A 25,153-nucleotide genomic window follows, 5' to 3' on the forward strand; every position below is an offset into this window, starting at 1 on the left:
TTTGGACATCATTTTCCGGAGTTCTTATTCATATAGGTTAATTCAGTATTTTTGAATTGACATATTCATAAAGAAATACACGTACAACATTTGTTTGGTAACATTTTCAACACTTTTAGAATGTAAAATTTATTTCAATACTGCCAATTAAAAGTGAATAAAAAGAAGAATTGTCAAATTATACAAAATAGAAAACAATAATATCCATAACAATATCAATATAATACAATATAATCAATACATAAATTGTTACGTGTATTTACATTTAGATATTTTTTTACTTTTCATAGTTAAATTGTAAATTACTGTATCCGTAGCTGAAGTGTTTGGGATTATGCAACAATAACATCATAGATAAACGGTAATTTTTTAGCAGACCACCTTCAATCAATTCGAATGTGACACTTAATTGCAAACACGTCCACATTTGTGTAATTTGCGTTTAACCTTTTACCCCATGAGCATATTGCGAAAAATGGCCTTTTTCATTGAAAAGCCTCCTGTAACAAGTTCAAACTGCTATGAAACTATGAAAAATGCTTCAATGCTGATGAAACTTGGCACAAATGTTGACTAGACCATAGCCTCTGTAACAGCATGCTCAATCGTAAATTTCCTGTTACCATGGCAACGGGGGGACGTCTCAAAATTGCCAAAAATCACTATTTTGCATTGTTTTTTTCCATCAAAACTGATTTCAAAGTGCTGCAACTTCTCAATGAATTGAGATAGAGTAAAAGGCTTTTCAGCGTCGGTTACTAGTTACCCTAAGATCGACCTGAGGCCATTTTTAGCCTGTCACATGTCCAAAATTTTCTTGGCGATGAGGGGGACTTCGCCCCTCTTCAAACCTCCCAAACAGAAGGGGGCACATCCCCCTTCTGGCAACCCCCTGATGAAACATTTTAGATGGGCGACGGCGCCGAAAAAGTGGTCACTTTTTTTAACAACATTTCTCAAACGAAAAACAGTGTTTGGAGCCTAAATAGGGCATTTTTTTACTGTTTGAGACCTCAAAAGGGGGGGGGGGGCAAAAAACCGTCGAAACACGCTTATATAAGGGAAAAGGCTAAAGATAGTAATGATTTTCGACGATCTTTGAAATTATTCATAGCACGTCACTTTACTCTAGTTATTAGATTATTTTCATAATAATTATCTTTCGGTAGATAAATGACATATATGAAAAATTAAAAGAAATACTTGCATGTAAAAAGCATATACATTATTTACTTTCTGTCATTTTATAGTGGAGATTTTATCTGGCAACACTGTTGTATATACAAGCTTCATTAAGAGCATGTACACATTGTAGGAGAGTTTACTGTCCACAAAGATGTTAAATCCGATTTCCAAGTTATAATAGTTTCGTTAGCTTCTGAATGTCTTGATCTGAATAATATATTGGACTTTTATTAAGTAGGTTTTTGCCTGGCCAGAGTCTCATGATATGCGGAATAAAGAAGCTATTTTCTTTCTTGACCATGTGATTCATGCAGTAGATATACCAATATTTTAACAGATATATAATTGTTTACCTTGCTAAATGTAAGTTTATTTCAGGGTATTTGATATCAAATTATAATATGTATCATTAAAACAAATGGCCAGGAATAATATGTGTTTAAAACGCTTTTACAATTAACAAACCATACAACATCATGTTTCAAAATATAATATCAACCATGCAAACAATATTAAAGATTCTAGTGTAAAAAGTGTTGCTGTCAGTAGAAGATATACTCTTGTGAATATCAAAACAGTAAAGAAAATACATAAGTTATCAGAAGGCAGGACAAAAATGATCGGACATCATGAAGAAGAAGGTAGTGTTTTGACTTAATGTAAAACAAAGAAGTGGATTGGAAAAGAAAACCTAACCTTTAGTTTGTGTTCTAAGTTCTTACAATTTAAATGATAAAATGTTTCAAACGAGACAATGGGGCTAAAATCAACTAATGATGATCAAGGACGTTAATGAAATTTTTGGTAAAAAAAACTCCGATGTATATTGTATTTGTCAATGGCACTTCGTCATCTGCAGTCTTCTTCGTTGATTACCAACTTTCAGTTTGTCTGTATTTTGTTGATAAGCTGATCGCTCAGTGGACCTTAAAGATCCTGTATGTTTTGTGATTTATATTTTTACTGTATTTATAACACACTTGCAAAAAATTATATATGTATATAATTATGCAAATAAAACAATTTTCAAACATCAAAGAATATGTAAAATGTGTACCGCAAATATTTGTGCACGTTATATTTAATCAATAAATTATTTGCATTCATTTCTTATTAGAAAATTTGACTTAGAATTTATAGAAAAAAAAATTAATTACCTCCCTTTATTTACATGAAATATTAAATTAGGTAATATCTTTATAAATAATGCTTATTGGAACTTACAATTTTGACAAATCTTAATTTGAGCATCATATTTTATGAAATACCATGCAAAAATGTGTTGCAGGATCTTTAAAATTCATCAAAAGAAAGCATTGCATGTTATTAAAATAATTCCACCTTTCATTGAAACGCTTTTTCAACTTTCACAAGCGACCTTCTTATAATATTTATACTATTTCTAGAATATTTTCAATATAATCTTTTTTAGCAGCATCCTTAGTGCAGATGTTTAGTTTTTGTTAAAATTGTTCAAAACTAGTATGTGAAAATTTAAAACGAGGCACTTTTAAACCAACCTAATAACCGTTCTTGCAGGCGACAAATCACAGACAAAGACACATGGAGTAAAATACTTTAAAATAAACGAAAATTTCTTTTGTTTTCATTTTTCAATCTGCATGTTTAGATTTATGTAAACTCAGGATTCATGATGATGCTATCTATTAATCTAACTGTCGTGTAGAGCGTAATATAAAGAGTACATCACGCACTAAATTTGAAATGTTTATTGTGTGTCGAGTTTGTGTTTAGCATCAAATGATATCATACAAGTACAACAAAGTCAGTTCGTACACTTATTTGGGTTCAAGCAATTAAAGTAATTTGAGGGCTTTGACTTTATTGCAGTTGTCATATTTTGTTTGAATTATTAATAATTTTACTTACCTTAAACCTGTATTTACTTTGGCTTGTAAAATTATATGTATATAATTGTGCATATTGCAGTGCGTTATATAATTCTACAATATTTGTACAAAAAGCAGTATATTTTTTCTTATTTCATAAAGATAATTTAAATATTTGATAATCCAAGTAAATGATAATTTAGTGGAGATTTGCAAACTATATAACTATTCTTTCTTTCCAATGCTTTTCAATTTTATGTAACAATTATAAACATTTAAAATGTAATATATGTAAAATATTGAAAGAAATTAATTAAACCATAAATAGAAACTCGGCCATTTTTTATAATAATCTCGGACTAAATATGGATCGAAAGTAGTTCTACCATGTGGTTTTAGATGTAAACAAAAACAGAGATAATGAATAACGAATACAAATATTTGACGTCCATAGGAAAAAAGTCTATTTCGCTAAAATTATTATCGAAATTATGTCAGACAATCATAAAGAAAAAATTCAAAATGACCATTAATGTACAATTATAAATAAATTCAAATAAATTTCAACAGGTAGACATTTTGTAATTTCGTAATTGATGATGTATAAATTAGGTAATTTTTACTTTTATATCTTTAAATTTACTTAATTTAGGTGGACCTTTACTCGATATACTGGAATAAACGTTGTCAAAAAAACATTTAACTTGGTACGTTTTTGTTTACATGTTTAGTTTGGACCGAAATACCGTGAATACACTTCCGTGCATTCTTAATATTGTGTTCGAGGTCCTTATCCGAACTTGCGGAAATGGTCGAAATGTAGCGATTGCCAAAACATAAGAAAATATCAGTCAAATGAACATTCAAACAGAACAAAGAGTGTGCCACTCAAGTACTATTTTAGACTACGGTCATAGCTAGCCTGCTGACAATGTGAGCTTAACGGTATCGCCAATATTTTAAAACGTATCACTGTCTTGAAAAAAAAGACAAGAGATTCTTTACACAAAATTGGCTTAGTTGTGAGGTCGCAGTCTCCGAAGGGTTTCTTGAATGTGATAAATACACATAATGTAATGCGTTAGTAATTGTTATCATATATCTCGCTTTGTGAGACTCATATTTCAGGTGTGGTAAAAGCCTTAAATGGAGAGAAGAAGGGAGGATTATCAAAGAGAAATTTGATTTAAGCTTGCAAACAGATGGGGCCGTGAGGGAATCAATTAAATTTGTCTGCAGATTACCATTTTATGTTTATTGTACACGTTTGTATTTCCTGTTTGTAAGTTGTCACCAGATAATACTAAAGCTGTATTTTATAAATTTAATAAATATGTAAAATTATATTACCATCGACATAAATCCCAAGCATTCTATCTACAGTTTAATTAACCTTTTTAACCGTATTGTTGTAAATCTATTCCAATACTGTTCCGAAATTATTATTTGAAAAAGAAAACAGCACGGTAACACTAAAATATTCGTAAACGAATTTTAACACATGCATGCAAATTGAGACTTTGATTATGTATTTTATTGTGAATGCGCTACGTCACAGTGTTAATTAAAGCTGCAGGCCTCTAAACTAGCAAAAATATTTCAAGAAAAAAAAATAGCATGTACTAACTCTAAATTTATTATGTCTATTCCTCTTGCACAACTCAAGTTCTGTTGTATACAGCTATACAATGACATTTCGACACCTATGTGTTTAAGTTGAGTAACTATCTCGATAAGTATTACATAATCGTGTATAATACATACTCGTATAGCAGTAGCCTTAACAATTGTTTAAGGACTGTCAGAGTACACAAATGGAATCTGTCAATGCTAATGTATTTCGAAACATATTTCAGATGACACAGACCCGTTCCATTTTTGAGCGAACAAAACAATGTGTCATCCTACAATGATTGGACATATATTTCTGTCTCTGAAAACATACTCGCATTTCAGTAGCCTTTACAATGATTGGAAGAATGTCAGAGTATACAAATGAAATTCCGTCAATGTGAATGCAAATATTTTGAAGCATATTTCGATGACACAGATCCGTAATATCTTTGAGCGGACAAAATAATGTGTCATCATACAATTATTGAACATATAATTTGTATCTGTAGAAACACTTTTAAAAAGAACTAAGCACGTTCCTCATTGTCTCGTGTGCAGTAAAATAAATTTAAGAAGAAAAATACATCTATTCTATCCCAGTTTCTTCGATTTATTTTACCAATATCGCAAATTATTTATTAATTTTATTGTGCGAACGGTACTGTTGACCCTTGTAGTTTGTCCGTCTGTAAGTCAATCTTTATATGCCATGGAAAGATTGAAAGTGTACTTACTAAATAAGTTTATTGTTAAATCTTAATATAATAATTTTATCCTATAATAATGGTTTGTTCCACTTTACTTATATTGACGAATAACCAAATAATCTGTTTTTTTAGAATATGTCCCGAAGTAATTCACTGCCAGTTCTTTTGAAACTCATCACTGATATTGGTATTATACTCATGTCGAACCTTTGTCAGATCTTTAACTTACTCAGACTATGTGCGATAGGTTTCGGACGCACCACTTTCATGTCAATATCGCAGAAAAAGTAGACTTAGAATATTAAGTACTTGACAATTTTTGAGCCATTAAAATATTGGTATATTCACGAAATTTGTTGATAAATATTTACCTTATTTAGACGACACACTTAACTCATATTTTATGTAATCAATTTTAAATTGAAATTTGCAATTTAATTTCAAATTTTGAGCCAAAAAAAAAACGCTGCTTCCTCTAGATTTCCCGAAAAAGCAGAATTTAAAGGATACTCACTCATAATATGCACATTGAAAACGCCGCGGATTAACACGTATTTTTCATGTACATGCTTAGGATATTAAGGTAAGCACAAAGAATACGAGTTGTTTGAATCAACTAGTTTATCTCAAATTGAATATAAAAAACAGATCTATGTTGCAAATGAAGGTCAAATCCTTAATTCACAAGATAGTGTCCGTTACATGTCTTTTTAAAAGATAGGCATTATACTTAATTGTAACAGAGTTACCAACGTCCGCCGCATTGAGGAAGTTTTATGTGAAGCATAAAATTGTGCTATTTCAAAAGATTAAGTTATGGATCTCAGGACTTTCAGTCCAAAATTATTATCAATCCTAGATCTGCAAATGCAACAATAAATTAATCAAAGAAATACTAGTAAAATGAAACACGGAATTTAAAAATATATCATGTTAACCTTTGACCTCTAAGTGTGACCTTGACCTTGGAGGTAGGGGTGCAGGTGTTGTGCATGACATATCGTCTTATTAATATTACTATTTGTGCCAAGTATTTTCAAAATCCCTTGAACTATTAAGAAGTTATAGATCGGACACAAAATATACCCTATAACAGACTATGTCAATCTTTGACCTTGGAGGTAGGGACCCATGTTTTGCGCCTGACATATCATCTTATCGTTGTGACTATTTGTGCCAAAAATTTTTAAAATCCCTTGATCTATGAAGAAGTTATGGACGGGACACAAAATATTCCATATAACAGACTATGTTAACCTTTGATCTCAAAGTGTGACCTTGACCTTGGAGGTAGGGGTGCAGGTGTTGTACCTGATATATTGTCTTATTATTGTGATTATTTGTGCCCGCTCTAGATAATTGTCATTCTCAATTAGATTCTTGGCAATTGTATGCAACCAAATATGGAAATATTTGAAATATTTACATAAGAACATTAATCACCAAAAATAGATATGTTCTCGGAGGTAGTTAAATACTTTCCTGAAATAGCCATATTCTGAAACACACTAAAACTATCTTTATTCTGTGTGTTACCACGACTCATCAGCATAATAACAAAAGATTGCTATCAAGTTAAATATGAACAATGAATTATTTGATATTTCATTATGTTTTGCTGACTATTACTGTTTTCTTCTAATAACGCAATATTATATAGTAAGTGACATACTTCGCGTTTGATTAAAATCATGTAACTGTAGGTAATTCGCAAACATTGTATGATTACTAGAAGAGACCGTGTATTGCTTTGATGATACTTTTAAACAAATACTTATTTATTCATGCAATTCATAGTCATGCAAATTTATTCAATTAAATATTGAAATTCATCGCTTATTTACTATCCTCCAACCAGCTTGATTTCAACTTTATCTAAGCGTCTTAAAATGTCCTGTAGTTGATCAATTGTTCTCATGAATTCAGACAACTCCGCAAGTATCTGGTATTTCATGTTACGATGCCTTAATGTCCCATATCATATCAAAGCAATGAATTACATTTGAACAGGTACAAAGGTACAAAATGGCACAAACGCCAAGATTAAGTTTAGATATGTTTACAGTTGTAACAACTATGATAAAATAAATGATCTTGTTTGTACAAAAATGACTGAGATATCAATTGATAAAAATGTAAATCTGCTCCTTAACACTGAATGAATACCACGAGAGCTGCCTCCCTGTTTTAATATTCACATTTTTATTTAAACAAGATTTAAATCAAAGTAAAATAATAAACACACTAAGACCACAAACATTGCTACATATTTCTGTCTAAAATCGTATTCAAATTAATTTAATGCATAAAATATTGTGATAAGAAGCAAGTCGATTCAGTTGTTTCACGTTACCATCATGGAAACATATTTAATACTACTAACTGTGATTGTTGCATGCTCCTCGGAGCCACATTGCTCTAAATTTCACTATGAGGAAAAACTTCTGGAAAAGATGATCAGGACAGAAATTCTTGTTGAAAACATGAAGAAACAAATAGATGGCATTGAAACTAGAGTTACCGGGGCATTAACCAAACTAAACGAAGATACAACCACTTGGAAAGGTGAAATAGAAGTAATGCAAGAAAACAGTAAGGAAAACATTCTCACGTTGCAGGAGAAAGCAAAAAGCGAGTTAGACAAAAATATGCAAGCAGTGCAAGACCTTAAAGGTAATCTATCTTATTATCATTTCTTAACTCAAAGAATGAATAATTTGAATTTTAGAAAAAAAATACCCTTGATTTAAAATAACGGAAATATTGTACATAAATTCCTTTTTAGTAAGTAGAAGCATCAGACGTCGGCTAAAATAGGCATTGATTACATTTGTATAAAATTAACTGTATTATAACATGCTCTTTAGTGAATGAACAGTGGAATTATATTTTCATAATTTCACAATGAAATTATAAAATGTAAGTTTCACTGTAGCTGGAGAATATCTGAAGGCAGATGAAAAGAAAATACCTTATAAAGAGGAAAACGGGAAGCAAGCACATGAATATCTGCATGTATCATTTTAAAAATCTAAAAAAATACTGAATTACTTTCCAACAAGAACAATGTGACATCATATTTGTTTTAACGCGGTAAAGATTTATTAAAACCCCTAAAAGCATGAAGTAAATAGAAAATTTGTTTCCATGCATGTAAGATCAAATTATATTTCAGGCGTGAACACATGATCTATATTTTCACTTGTGGCTACGTCAATCGTCTGGTGTTCAGGAGTGTATTCGAGTTTTCTTTTCCTTAAATTAGAGTTTTATGAAAAATGTTTCATAGGTGGCGGCAACCAGGACTGAAATATGATAATTGTCATAGCACAAAAGGAAAACAAATCTTGGTTTTTTTATAGAAAAAAAAAACACACGGAAATTCTGATTATTATATACTTTTTCTCTTTTTTATACCTTACAATTCAAGATCTGTCATTTAGTAGTTTGTATTGTAATTAAGAAGAAACTTATATGACAAGAAATCAGTGAAAATATGAATAATATGTTTCACTGCAATAAAAAGGTATGTTTAAATTAAAATACGGGAAAGCGGAAATACGCATTTGGTTTCATCAATATTTCAATATTAAGATATTTTTTGTATTACATTATTATTTTTTTATCCTTTGGCAGAACAGACAAAACAATCTACGAATATAAGAGCACACAGAAATGTCTTTAATGACGAAAACACGGAATTTCATGCCCACGACATTACGTAAATTCATATTATCCTTCATATATTACAATGAAATAACGTAGCTGCAATTTTCAGATATTAACGGCTTAACGCCGTGGTTGGGGTCATGGTGGATATTTCGTTACACTTCGAGTTCGTAGTAAAAACGTACAGCACTTATCAAGAATATTTTTTTACAGCAGATATTTTTTCCAGAATCAGTATCTTGTTGATAGATGTATGATATAAAAATTGTTTCCGTTATTTTTATCGCTTAACAATATTTATTTACATAATACATGGTAAACGAATGTGTACTGGTAATGATTTTAATGATTTCCAAAATAAAAGTTCTGGTACTGCATCGAAATTTAGTACCGCTTATGCACAAGATGGCAAATACTGGTACTTGTACTACTATCACAACCCTAGTTCTGACGCATCTATGTTCTTCAACGTAATAAATATTTTGCCTCCTCGGTGACAATTAATAATTTTCATTAACAAATAATGAGACGTGTCTCGCAGCTTTGATGTGTTGATTTCATCGCGCATCAAATAAAATTAAGACCCGCATAGTTTCTTTGATACAGTTTAACTCCCCTAATGCCGGCTCTAACGTTTGTTGATTGTATAATGCATTATTAACATGAAAAGGTTTAGGTGATTATAATATGACTGCATAAAATATAGAACTAACCAAACCACAAAGATCGTCTAAAACGGCAAAAAATGACACTGTTAAATGATTGATTTGATTGAACATATTCATAAATGGTACTTGAAAGTGAAAGTGACCGTCCACGCCCCTAGGCACCGTCATAAGCAGAATTCAATATTATATTAGACAAAATTTTGAATTACGAAACATTCACAGATGAAACTTTATTCGTGAATTGCATAAGGAAGCGTTTTTATTTCGGGGAAAAGAAATCTAATTTCATTTGTGTTGATATCAAGGCAAAAATGTGAAGAATGTCATTTAGCAGAACTATAACAGGTATTAAGTACTTCTTATCAGGAGTTTAGTTTTGTGTTCACATTTAAGCATAGTCAATACAATGTAAGTACACTTGATTTCCCTTTGCAATATTTTATGATCCTCAAGTGAAAAAGTCTTGATCCGTACATGTATTTAAAAAAATAGAGAGAAAGGGAATCCCTTAAGAAAGTACAAAATGACACAATTGATAATGTAGCGGGCTTGGTTTCATTGAGATTGAGATAAGCATTAAACTGGCATTATCAAAAAGACTCTGTTTGCAAAAAACTAAATACAAAAATTGCCCTCTTCAAACATATCATTTTTTTACCTTACTGACGAAGTAAAAAAGATATATTACAACGCGTACATTCTTCCTGTGCTTGACTATTGTTGTACGGTATGGGGAAAGGACACATACTCATACATCAATAAAGTAAACTCAATTCAAAAAAGAGCTGCAAAAATTATACTTAATAGACCAATACGTTCACCAACATTAGATCTTTTTAATAAACTTAAATGGCTGAAATTCAATTTTAGAGTGAAATACCACACAGCAATAATGGTGTATAAATCTTTAAACAATCTGGCACCGTTATATATGAGTGAAATTTTTAGTTTCTCTCACAATAAATTACACAATTTTCGCTTAATCGCGCATAAAGATCTTGTTCTGAAAAGTATACCTCATACAAATTATTTAAAGGATTCTTTTTTCTTATTTCAGTATTGACGTTTGGAATTAATTACCTATTACTATCAAACAATGTTCGACTTTACATTCCTTCAAAAACACCTGTAAAATTTATTTTCCGAGTCTACAGTTAGATACATGATGAAAATTGACCAATTTATATTTTAATTGTTGTAAATGCTGATATGATTCTTTTTTCTCCTTTTTTATAAATCACTTCGAGTTTATCTACAATTACTATAATTAATATGAGTGTCAGTCGGATGAATAAATAAAAATATCTAACCTTTACATTCAAGAATATAATATAGATATTTTTGTTTTTGTTTTTTGTTTATACAAAAAGATTTTAAATTTTGTATAGATCTACCTTTTATTTTTTGTTATTGTTAAATCAGAAGGCCATACTGAAAATAAGTATACTTCTTACTGTGTAAACTTTGTATGTTACCTTCTATAAATAAAGATTTTATTATTATTATTATTATTATTATTAAAATACTAATTCACTTTAACTGTACTCATCACAAATGAAAAAGATGGTTCAGGTAATTGGCCAATGTGTATTTTTTGGATAATATAAAAGAACATCAAAATGAAGAAGCTTTTAAGAAAAACAAATAAAAGCATAATGGACCTTTAAAACGTTATTTTTAACCCTCTGGGGGATCGATACCCCACAATCCCCTCTATACCCCAGTGAGGATTTTACATTATTCTGAAGCGCCGCTCTTAATGTGCGACTACTTAAATAGTTGATATCTTTAGTACTGCCTATACTAACTACTACTTAAAGCCGCATCTACACCTAGTCATGTTTCTTATATGTCACATTTAGCTAAATAAATGGCTTTTTCAACATATTATCAGGAACATTTTTTACTGAAATGTCTTACTAAGATTTCCCAGAATTTATACCTTTGTCTATGCTAAGACATATCATATTTCTATAAAATGTGTAAATGAAAAAAGGGAAAATAATGCATTTAGCTAAAAACAATGAAGTTAATGAAATGTGTACATTCTTTTAAAATAAATAGAAAATTTAAGAAAAAATATTTTAAGCTTAAAATTGATTGGTGATTTATTTGGTAGAAGTTCTTCACTTACTAATCAAGATCATTAAATCCCTATTGATTCTACTATAATTCATGGCACATGTTTGTGTCTATTTTATACCTTGATTTTTTGTTTACCATTGTCTTTGACTACAGTATATTATTTAAAACATAATGAACATCAATTTTCTATGACCCCAAAGTGCGGTCGTTTGCCTGATGTTAAAAAATGCATATGTTCCTTTGGGGTTAAAATTGGACCCCAAAGTGCGTCACGCACTCTGTGTGTTTGACCCCAAAGTGCGATGTTACAGAGCCTGTTCATTGACAGTACTGGCAAATGTAAGCTACTGTCCCCGTACCCTAGCACCGGCTTAGGCAGTATTCAACATTTAAACATGTAATGGTAAAATTTTGAAGTCAACAAATATTTATTTTTATTGTTCTCATTATCTGGTAATAATTGAATAAATATCTCGATTTTTTTGTATGGTAATACGACACTACAGTTGTTACAACGAGATTAACATGAGATAAATTTCTTGTTATAACTTTACGAAGTTTCCTGTTATAACTTTACAAACCCCCTTTTGAATTTGTACTACCACATATTTGTGGCATACTCTGGTAAAATCCTGGTTCCGCGCCTGTATTTGAAGTCAAGAAGTACTAAATTTTATCATGGATTTTATTATGATAGCGAGATAAATATTCCGTTACTAAAAGATAATTTTGTGGAAACTACGAGATATTTTGTAGCTATTACGAGATAGTTCTATACTAGAGGTTTTTGTCGCAACAATAAAACTATTCCACACAATATGTTTTCTGTCTCTATTCGGTTTTTGTGAAAACCGCTATGCTGACGTTTGTTTTTTTTTACACATATTGGCTTATTTCAGATAAAGTTGTGTCACCAAATATTGCCTTTCATGCGAAGAACAGGAAAAATAGCAATCCCACAAATGGCGATACCATTGTATTCACTGACATTGTTCTTAACCTTGGCGAGAGTTACAATACTGATACTGGAGTATTTACTGTTCCACTTGGAGGCATTTATCTGTTTACAGTTATGTATTCATAATAATAAATATATTGACTATGGATTGGTCGTTGATGGCGTTTATATGGATATTGCAAGGTATCAAGACAACTATAGCAGTGTTTGCTGCTACAAGTTAACTACAACAATCTCAGTACAGTCAGGTAACAAAGTTTGGGTGAAGGTGATATCTCGGTCGGGAAGCGATCAAATTTTATATCACAGTGAAAACAACTATTGGACATCATTCTCCGGAGTTCTTATTCATACAGATTAATTCAGTATGTTAAAATTGACGGATACATAAGAAGAAATATAGCATTGACTTGATTATACTTAAACGTTTGGAATGTATCAATCATAGTGTTTTAACTGAAATTCGTCTATTTTGTTTTCGCTTGATAACGGTGCTTACTTTTATATAATATTTAAAAAAATATTATAATTACTTGCAATAATTTATATGGTATATTTTCACACAAAAAATGAACAATTGTTTCAATGGCGGTCGGACGAACAATTTTGATAAGAACATCAATCATAAACAAATGGAAATGTCAGCAGGCCGTCTACACTCAATTAAATGAATGTAAAAATGTGAAAAAATGTTGCAAACACACACATATGTTTAGATGTAATAATAATTTTCAAATCTTATCAAATTATCTTAATAAAAAATATGTATGTAAAACAATAGAAAACCTATAAGCCCGTACCTGTAAGATCCAATTAAACATGTATTTCACTTACGAGCACCAGTTATTATTCATATTTCACACTTAAATTATAATCTTGAACAACAGTAGTTAATTATATGCCACTCAAGAGCCCCAGTTGTTACATTTTTAAAACTCATAAAAATATTGTTTCCGCTGCTCCTTTTTCTACTTAATTTCTTTAATTTGTAAACCAGTAAAATATATTCCTTATTCAATAAGGGAAGAGGGGTATGTGTTTGTATGATTTGTTACAACGTACGAAAAAAGCCAAAATGATATTGGCCGTGATTATCAAACTTAAAGAGAAGATAAGTAATTTTACAGTAAACACAGGTAGTGGTCAACAGTATTCATCAATCCTCCATAGGAAGGTTGAAAAATGTAAGAAATATTTTACTGTCTACCATGAACATTATTTCCGGAAGTTCAGCTTGATTACCAAGTTAAATTTGTATCGTCAGCTTATAATGAATAACTGAAGTACATTGTATCCAAATTTTACTTGATTAAATTTTGCTGGATCAGAACCTCAAAAGATTATTATAATATACGTTCCTTTAAAACAAAAGGTTATTCTTCTAACTGGTCGTATTTGACTATATGATACATGCATTGGATCAAGGAATATATGTGGAAGTTATATAATACATTTACTAAACTTGCTAAATATAAGCTAAGTTTAAGTTAGCTGGATGGCGTATGCGTCTATGTTTCATGAAATTTAACGTAAAGTCTAAAACAGAGGTGTATAAAAAGCTTTTATTAACAAACCATACAAAATCATGTATAAAATATGAATCATTCAAGCAATAACAGACATACGGATGTAAAATAAATTCAGTTTCTAGTAAAAGATAGTAAAACACTCTTGGAAAAAAAATGAATAATTTCAGAAAATGTGACAGCAGTTTTTTTTCCAGACTTCTTTTCAGAGAAGCTATCACGAATCTCAAATACTCAATTTTGGATACGAAATCAGTTATGAAAGTTCAATTGGGAACAGAGAGGTTTCATACATTTTTATTCAGAAAAACCACTCACTCAAAGGATCATGCACATTCATTAATTTTTTTTAAACACAGCTGGTTGTTCTTTCTCTGGTTGTTATAAAATCTTATATGCATCAGCACTTAATATTAAATTTAATTTTAAAGGTGTTTGCCTGTTTGAAATTTATTTTACAATAAAGAATAATTCAGTCTAATGATAGTTATTAATGCCAGTTAAATTATAAATTATAAACATATGTTGTGAAGTGTTTTTCGTCGTTTTTACGAACATATAAACGCTAACATAATATTGCACACACACACGCACGCACACACGCACACACGCACGCACACTTTGTCTTTTATTCGTGAAGTTCAACGGTTGGTGTGGTTCTTTTCTCAGCTTTTTTAAACATATTTATTTATGCTCGATTGCAAAACAAGTTCTTGCAACTTATGTTAATCACTTTTGAAACCGCTTCCTTCAACAAACCAGTACTGATGTCATATGAAGAAACATGATCGTGACCCGATTATGGTTCGATCCCATGGTCCCTGGGTTGAGAGGCAGACACCTTTACCACTAGGCCTACGTTCTCCCTTTTTCAGTTGATGTATGTCCACACGTGCCATTCCTTCGAAACATAAATTAGTTTAAAACGTTTTAATTACCACATCAGCAGGCACAAATTTGGTATGCCCTTCGATAAATTATTTCACGATATATCAAATTGTATGAATACATACATGTATATATGGGATATGCCTCCGAGTAATCCGCTTAAGGTAATACAGCTTTTACATGGTAAAACATTTACTATAATAATCTATAACTTTTTCTTATCCATCATTACAATCAGAAAAAAACGCAATCTAGAATAAATTGATCAAATTATGTTGGAAATTCTAATATAGGCGCATTTGTCAAAGCCCTTTTTAAGTTCATGAAATGATTTATCACTTTGTGTATTAAAAGCATACGTTTTGCAGGAAGTGGGTCATGTGATGCAATGTTTTGGATGTCAAATTTCATGTCCTCCCTATACATAAGTTATCTCATTGTTGATGGTCAAAGTCGAATATTTAAGAGATGAAACTTCTTTATAACTTTTAGTCTGATAAAAGAAAATTATGAACCTAGACCTGATTTCAGTCAAATTGTATTGATCTCCTCGGGGAGGTACTAGAAAATTTTAGACGATTCAGAAGATTTCGGATTTTATATTTCATTCTTGTCAATTATAAGTCTCTTTAATAGTGATAGGTCAAATACGTTTTCTTTGGACAAGTTTTATGAAATCGCCAATTAATATACAAATTGTGCCAAAGATTAAAGGTTTGATATTTTTTCTGGTCTTTCAAGATCATTGATTTCAGCACGTAAATGATGAAGATAAAATACCACTTTAGCCGGTGCTAGAGGGCGTAATAGATGTTGCATATTTTCATTGTCTCTCTTTAACAGTTTCAATCAAATCAAGTATCTATCTATCTAACTATTCAACCTGGCCATCTGGCGTTGTCATCTATATGTAAATCTTGAAAAAGGAGTTAACCTGTGTGACTCAATCCCACCAAAGCATAATATGTTATTTTTCTTTGGCAATGTTTGCCTGAGTCATGTACGTGTTCATTGAGCTTTTTTCGGTATTTAGCGGATTCCGGAGTAAAATTTAAATATACCCAATTTAATGTATGGTGCAACGGTATATGTATATTAACTTAAAAGAAACAACATATCACTTTCTTTACTAGCCTAGGTGACAAGGTGATAGACTTTCAGTTACATGTTCTTCCAAATTGAAGACTGTGTGTCCGATTCAAATGATGATTTTTTTTGGTTTAGTTTTTTTCTTTGTATGAATTTGATTAGCAAAACTTGACAATTACATGTTATTCATGCGAACCACTATGTAAAGTCGTACATATTGATTAAATGAAATGGAAAAATATGTATTTATCAAAATCATGAAAATTCAGATATGCTAAATTTATCAACTCATTGTTCACTTAATGAATACTATACAAAAGGTTTGTCCAAGATTGGAACTTGCAACTACGTGTTAACAACTCGTGAGTCTCAGGTCAATAATGCCATACAATATCAATATAAAGATAAACAATGATATGTTTTATATATTTCTTAAGCTGAGTTGACTTTCATTGTTTTATTATAATTTACACGTATAAGCATTATATAGTCCATCAGCTAGTGTCATTTTTCTTGCTTGTGTAAAATAATGTACAATGCACGCATTATGCGTGTATGTGTTTATCAAATGAGGTTGTGAGCTGTTTTGTTGTCATTACAAAAATAAATATTAATGTTTTTTTTCTTTCTAAAATCTAATTTATTTCATTCTAACCATCAATTTGTGATGAAATTGAAAAGACAGGAAAAATAAATACATAATTTAAATGAGCCTACATTTTAATTAAATCTACAATATTAAGTGTCTTAAGGATATTCTGTAGTTGAGCAATAAGTCTCATGAATTCTGGAAGTCTATCTGGTATCCGTTCATTTCATGTATTCTATGAGGCAGTGTTATAATGCCCGTTGCAATATAAAAGCATTTAATCTCTTTTTATAAATAAAGTCATTAAATGAAGGATCTATTGCGATCGTAGCATTAACTCTAACATTTGCCTTTTAAAACCAACAACTTTAATTAGGAGGACAAACAATATGATTTTGTACCGAAACATCAAATGCTATAATTGTTAATCCGTTCGTATTATTTAGCTTAATAGATTGGCATGAACTCTGTGGCAACCGTAAAATTCTTAATTAAAGTAAATGATATGCATTCTTAGACCAAACGCTTCGGTACATATTTCAGTGTTAATCCGTGTTCAAATCAATTAATACTAAGATACTGTCCTGAGAGGCCAATCGATTCAGTATTATTCAGTGTTATTTATTTGCCATCATGAAAACATTTACTTTTACTTATAACTGTGATTGATGCATGCTCCTCGGAGCCACAGTGCTCCAAATTTCACTATGAGGAAAAATTGCTAGAAAAGATGATCAGGACAGAAATTCTTGTTGAAAACATGAAGAAACAAATAGATGACATAGAAGCTAGAGTTACAGGGGCAATAGCCAAACTAAACGAAGATACAGCTACTTGGAAAGGTGAAATAGAGGCAATGCAAGAAAACAGTAAGGCAAACCTTACCACGCTGCGGGAAAAAAAGCAAAGAGCGAGCTGAACAAAAGTATGCAACCAGTGCAAGACCTGAAAGGTGGTCTGTCTTGTCTTATCTTATCTTATCGTGATTGCTTTACTGAAATAATGATTAACTTTAATATTAAAGCAAACCTTGAGCTAAACAAAATTATCATATGCAAGCAGTAAATGGCTTGAAAGTTCTTATTTTACCTAATAATGATTGCTTTGCTTAATTCAAACAATAAAGTGAATCCAGAATGTTAAAAAAATAGATAAAAAAAAAAGATTATTTTTACATAAATTGTTTTGTAAGAAGATGCATCAGTCAAGAAATGTAATAAAATTTTACAATATTATTTTTCAACAAGAACAATGTAACGCCATGTTTTGTTATGAACGAAAGAGCATCTTGTTACTCGGCAAAAATCAGTAAACATGATTTAAATACCCTCAAACTTATTAAATAAATAGAACATTTGTTTTTTTGCATGTAAGATCAAAATATATTTAACTCGCAAACACCAGCCCTATGTTTCCACTCGTGGCTACGACACTCACGAAAATATACCATCTGGTGTTCACGAGTGAAATGTATAGAGAATTATTTAGTATTTTGTTTATAAATAAAAGCTATTTTTTTCATTGAGTGGTACGATTATTTTTAAAATCACGAATGGCGGTAGCTACAACTAAAATGTGAGAATTTTTATATCACACAATGAAAATATTCCTGTATCTGTAGAACAGGACTTGAAATACATGTAGATTTATTGTGTACTTTTTGTGACCATATAATTCAAAAACCTCTCTTATAATGTTGTGTATTTGCGTTATAAAGAAAAAAGAAGTCTGACCAGACACAAATGAAAATACAGCATTCAATGCATTTAAAAAATTAAAGTTTTACTATGAAAATACAGAAAATGCAAATATATGTTTGTTCATCAATATTTTACAATATTTCATTTATATAAGTATATAATAAATTTCGATCTTATATGCAAAACAAACAAATATCTTCTATTTAATTATTAAAACAAACTGTAAAAGAATGAGGTACATGAAATTTTGGGTCTTGAAAATGATACATTTAAATTAAAATCAAAGTACCGAATATACTAGTAGACCATGGTAATTGGTTGCTTAGTATTCGCAATTTTGAACAACATAACGTTCTAAATGCACCCATATTTGAACACACCCTTAAAAACGCTTACCAAAACATTAAATAGCACAAACTATGGATTACATGTATTATGAGCATGCTGCTTATGATGATGATAATGAAGATGATGACGGCGATGATGAAAATAATAAGATGACTAGGATGACGTTTAGTATAGCCAGAAATGTTTTGTATACTAAAGTTGTCTTCATATTTGTGATTTTGCAGTCTGAACCATTAAAATGGCTACAAATGAGCACAATTCTGTTCGACAGATTGAAAAGGCTATCATAGCTAAACATTACTCATATTGTCCTTCCTTGTTGATCTTGTTTTCATGTCTTATTATAATCTATATAGTATTCAGCCAGTGACTTTTTTCGTTTGAATAACATTATGTATTATGCACGCATTATGCATGCATGTGTTTATCAAATGAGGCTGTGAACTGTTTTGTTGTTATTTCAAAAATAAATATTAATTTTTTTTTGTGTATTCTTTAATCTAATTTATTTTATTATATCCATCAATTTGTGATGAAAATGAAAAAGACAGGAAAATAAATAACTTTATTTAAATGATCCTACATTTTAATTTAATTTACAAGATTAAGTGTCTGAATGATATTCTCTAGTTGAGCAATTATTCTCATGAATTCCGGTAGTCTGTCTGGTATCCGTTCATTTCATGTATTTTATGTGACAGTGTTATAATGGCCATTGCAATATCAAAGCATTTATTCTCTATTTATTAAAGCCCAGTCTTTAAAAGAAGGATTTATTGCGATCGTAGCATTTACATTAACATATACCTTTTGAAACAGACATCAATTACTTAGAAACAAACAATATTATTTTGTCTGAACAAACATTACCGAAATATAAATTGTCACAAATGTTACCCTATTTATATAATTTAACTTAATAAATTGAAATAACCACTGTGACAACCGTTAAAAATCTAAATTAAAGTAAATAATAGACATCCTAAGACCACACACAGTTCAGTCTTAATCCGTTTTCAAATCGGAATTGTTGAATTCATACGATACTGTGCTGAGAAGCCAAATGATTCAGTATTATTAAGTTGTCAACATGGAAACATATTTAATAATACTTCTAACTGTGATTACTGCATGCTCCTCAGAGCCACACTGCTCCAAATTCCACTATGAGGAAAAACTGCTAGAAAAGATGGTCAGGACAGAAATTCTTGTTGAAAATATGAAAAAACACTTAGATGACATAGAAGCTAGAGTTACCGGGGCATTAGCTAAGCTCAAGGAAGATACAACCACTTGGAAAGGTGAAATAGAAGAAATGCAAGAAAACAGTAAGACAAACCTGGTCACCTTGCAAGAAACCAGTAAAGCAAGTCTTATCACGTTGCAGGAGAAAGCAAAGAACGAGTTAGACAAAAATATGCAAGCACTGCAAGACCTTAAAGGTAATCTATTTTATTATTATTTCTTTACTCTAAGAATGATTAATTTTTATTTAAAAAAGAAATCTTGATTTAAAAGAACGCAAATATTTATATAAATTCTTTTTTTGCAAGAAGATGCATCAGTCATTGGTTTGAATAGGTATCGGTTATCATATTTGTGTAAAATAAACTGTATTATAACATGCTTTTTAGTGATAAGTGAAATTACATTTTGATAATTTGACAGTGAAATAATAAAATACAAGTTTCACTGTAGCTTATTTAGATTCTATATCTAAATGCAGATAAAAAGAAAATATCTTTATAAGAGGAAAACAAGAAGCACACACATGAATATATGCATATCATTTTAAAAATTAAAAAAGAGTAAAATTTTGCAGAATAATTTTTCAACAAGAACAATTGACTTTATGTCTTGTTGACGTCATGAATGAGAGCTAATGTTGTTACGCGGCAAAAATCAGTGAACATGATTTAAAACCCCTAAAAACATAAAATAAACGGAAAATTTGTTTCCCTTTGCATGTAAGATCAAGTTATATTTCACTCATGAACTCAAGATCTATATTTGCACTCGTGGCTACGGGACTCATGAAAATTTTTACATCTGGTGTTCAAGAGTGCAGAGGATAGTGATTTTTTTTATGAATAAAGGATCTATTTTCATCGAGTGTTATGAAAAATGTTTCATGAGTTGCGGGACTGAAAATTGATAATTTTCCTAGCACTAAGGAAACTAAATCCTGTTTTATAGAGAAAAAAACGTGGAAATTATGTTTGATACATACCTTTCCTTTTTTATAACTTACAAAATAATCTATCAATTAGTATTTTGTATTATAATAAAGAAGAAAGTTATGTGACAAGAAATCGTTGAAAATACGATTAATATGTTTTACTGCAGTAAAAAGGTAACTTTAAAATAATATACGGAAAGCGAAAATACGCATAATGTTTCATCAATATCTCATTTAGAACTGTAACTTAATTTTTAATTTTGGCAGAATATACAATCAACGAATTTAAGAACACATGGAAATGTCTAATGACGAAAACACGGAATTTCATGCCCACGAAATTAAGAAAGTTCAGATTATCCTTCATATATAAGAACAATTAAATGATTCATCAGTAATTTTCTTTCAGATATAAACGCCGTGATTGAGGTCATTGTTGATATTTCGTTACATTTCCAGTTCGTAGTAAAAATTAACATCACTTAATGGCTTAACATTAATATTTCTTTACGTAAAACATGGCAAATGAATGAGTACTGGTAATTGTACTGGAATTTTATGACTTCCAAAATAAAAGTACTGGTACAGCATCGAAATGAAATCTAGTCCGTACTGGTACTGCGAATGTTGGCAAATTTACGTCCCTAGTACTGCTGCATCTCTGATCTTTTATTTATTCTTGTGCTCTTAAACACAAAATATATTTTGTCTTCACGGTGACAGTTAATAATTATCATTTACAAATACTCAAATTATTCGTTGAGTCGTGAATCACAGCTTCGAACTGTTGGTTTCATCTCACATAAATTATAATTAAAAATCTGGAAAAAAATGTGATCCCTTGGAAGCATAAATCATAACAAAATTACATTAAAATTGCAGACTCGGCTTGATTGAGTTGTACATGAGGGATAATGAAAAGTTGCAATATCCCTCACGCCCCCCCCCAGCACTGTATTTGGCATGTATATGAATGGTACTTGAAAGTGGAAGTTACCGTCCACGCCACTAGCATCGGTTTAAGCAGAATTTCACATAATAAAATTTTGAATTTAAAAACATTCGAAGATGATACTTTAATTATCATTTACATAAAAAAGCTTTCCTATTTCGGGTATAAAGAAATCTATTTTTATTTGTGTTAATATCAAAGTAAAAATGTGAAGCATATTCTTTAATCTAGTATAACTAAAACAGGTCTTATTAAGTAGTTTTATTTTGACATGTATGTTCACATTTAAGCATGTTCAATACATTATAAGAACACCTTACTTCCCTTATTAATATTTTGTGATGATCCCCTATTGAAAAATTCCTTGAACTGCACCTGTATTGTATAGTCAACAAGAATTATTTGATCTTGTTAACCTGTCATTTGCATACTTATTACACGGCCATTGCAAACAATATATTAATCTTCGATAAATGATCGGTAAACTTCCGGAGATGCACGCAGTAAGATGTGATAAAATTTTATTTCTTCCGATGAAAAAGTTAAACTGACCGTTATAGCGCAATAAGGTTAACTACCGGTTTATAAGCAAAAAAAGAGCATCGGAACACGAAGCTATCTGATTTTTATGAGGGGGCGTAGCCCCTAAGTATTTATCAGATTGCCGAGTGTTTTGATGTTCTTTCTCTTTTGAATCATAGTCAAACATAAAACCCGTTCCCTGACTGTTATTACAATATGAAACCCCAGCAAAAAAAAGACCAATGAACGAGCATTTGAATATGACATTTCTATCGCTTTCCATTTCTCTGCCGTCACAATAAGTAAACCCAAGCAAAAATGAGCCAATCAATTGGCATGCTATGGAGTGCGGGTACTAATACCTGTACTCCAGTTAACGCACTATATATATAACATTTAGTCATATACTCAAATTAATTCTCGTAATCTATACGAACGAATCGAAGTGAACTCGAATATCTAAGTGAGTGCTTTAATATTTTCATAATTGACAGGTCAATATAACTAGATAAACCGCCTTTTGAATTTGTATCGCATGCACCCCATATTTGCGAGTGTAGGACAAAAGCCCTCCCGGACAAAAGCCCTCCCGTCAAAAAGTGACAAGGCGGACAAAAGCCATCCCGTGAAAATGACAAGGCGGACAAAAGCTCTCCCGTGAAAGTAACAGGGCGGACAAAAGCCCTCTCGTAAAAATGACTTGGCGGACAAAAGCCCGCCCGTGAAAATAATAGGGCGGACAAAAGCCCTCCCGCAGCAAGTACATATATGTAAGGTGAATAATAGTTGATATTTTCATTTCAATGCACTCAACAAATTTAAAATTGTAACCATGGAAATTTTTGTTTTCCATTGGCATAAGCGTGTTTGTATGACCTTCAGCGCATTCCTGACATGCATCTGAATAATAAGTGCTAAAATCTGTAAGTGCATATTTATTCACGAAGATACGAAGGATTGCTCCCATGTAAAGTTAAGATTAATAGAGTAATAAATGATGAAAAGAAGTTAAAATTATCTAACTTGAAAGTTAAAGACATATATAATGTGCCTTGTAATGAGTCAATTACTGTTAAAATTGACTTTGTTTTTAACGGCATTTGTGTAAAAAGATACCTTGTTTAACATTTCTGGAAGGTATATTCAGATTAAAAGGTGGTTCTAGCTCATACACATACTAAGGCCAATTGAAAACAGCAACAAATATATATGTAATAATTTCAATGTTGAGTTCATTGAAAAAAAACACAGGTATTCAACATTTCAACATACATATTCATTTTTGTTACGGGGGGGGGGGGTGCTTTTGTCCGCCTTGTCAATTTCACGGGAGGGCTTTTGTCCGCCCAGTCATTTTAATGGGAATTTTTTTGTCGCCCTGTCATTTTCATGGGAGGGCTTTTGTCCGCCCTGTCATTTTCACGGGAGGGCTTTTGTCCGCCTTGTCATTTTTTGACGGGAGGGCTTTTGTCCGGGAGGGCTTTTGTCCGTTTCCCCATATTTGCGGCATATTCTGATAAAAATCTTGGTTTCGCGCCTGCATTTGGAGTTAAAAAGTACAAAACTTTATCATGCATTTTTTAATGATAACGAGATTCCGTAACTATTAAATAATTTTCTGGTAATTACGAGATGCTTTGTAGTTATTAAGAAATAATACTATACCAGAAACACAAGATAGTTTTTTGTTGTAACTACATACATGATCGTAACAATATGATTATTGTCTCTATTTTATGAAAACTGTTATATTGATGTATTGTATACGCTTATTTCAGATAAAGTTGTGTCACCAAATATTGCATTTCACGCGAAGAACGTGAAAAATGACAAACCCGTTACTGGCACTACCATCGTATTCACTGACATTCTCCTTAACCTTGGCGAGAGTTACAATACTAATACCGGAGTATTTACTGTTCCACTTGGAGGCATTTATCTGTTTACTGTTCAGTTATGTATTGATCAAAGTAAATATATTGATACTGGATTGGTTGTTGATAATGTATATATGGATGTAGCAAGGCATCGAGACAACTATTATAGTGTTTGCTGCTACAAATTAACTACAACAATCTCAGTACAGTCAGGAAACAGAGTTTGGGTGAAGGTGATAAATGAGCCGAATAGCGGCTCTATTTTATATCACAGTGACACAAACTATTGGACATCATTTTCAGGAGTTCTTATTCATACAGATTAATTTCGTATGTAAAAATTGAAGAATACAAACTAAAATGTACAACTTTTACAATTATATTTAAAGAGTGGGTTGTATGACTTTTGTGTTTTGGTAATTGCAAACACATCCACATATGTGAAAGTTAATTTCTAAAGGTAATAAACAATTTCAAATAGTGTCTTTCGTTATATATATTGTCACCGCTGCTCCTTCTTCTACTTAAATTTTAATTCAAAGTCAAACTGAATAGAAAATATTCCTACTATAACGATGAAAGAGGGGAAGACGCTATTTGTGTATCTATGGCTTGTTACAGCGTACGAAAAACAAAAACAACAACAACAACAAAATTTATATTGTTCATGTTTATCAAACTTCTAATGTAGATCAATAACCAAAGCAAACATAGTTAATGCTTAATGGTCAACATAGCTCATCAATC

At 31.0% G+C, this 25,153-nt stretch overlaps 1 protein-coding gene across 3 annotated transcripts in view; it reads left to right on the forward strand.

Annotated features, from left to right (window-relative positions):
* The window catches only part of LOC132738551 (complement C1q-like protein 2), a 39,494-nt gene extending 14,625 nt beyond the window's left edge, over positions 1–24,869 (forward strand). The window contains exons 1-2 of one of the 3 annotated variants that reach the window (XM_060726059.1): positions 19,852–20,318; positions 24,308–24,869. In XM_060726059.1, the coding sequence (XP_060582042.1) occupies positions 19,967–20,318; positions 24,308–24,732 (777 nt within the window). In that variant the 5' untranslated portion in view covers positions 19,852–19,966 and the 3' untranslated portion in view covers positions 24,733–24,869. Of the gene's footprint in view, positions 1–12,677; positions 13,139–19,851; positions 20,319–24,307 lie in introns of those variants that run through there. The other 2 variants (XM_060726058.1, XM_060726060.1) reach the window with 2 other exon arrangements.
* Positions 24,870–25,153: the final 284 nt, after the last annotated feature.

Source organism: Ruditapes philippinarum, unplaced genomic scaffold (genome assembly GCF_026571515.1).
Source record: "Ruditapes philippinarum isolate M1 unplaced genomic scaffold, ASM2657151v2 ctg3422_1_1_1_1, whole genome shotgun sequence".
Lineage (NCBI taxonomy): Eukaryota > Metazoa > Mollusca > Bivalvia > Venerida > Veneridae > Ruditapes > Ruditapes philippinarum.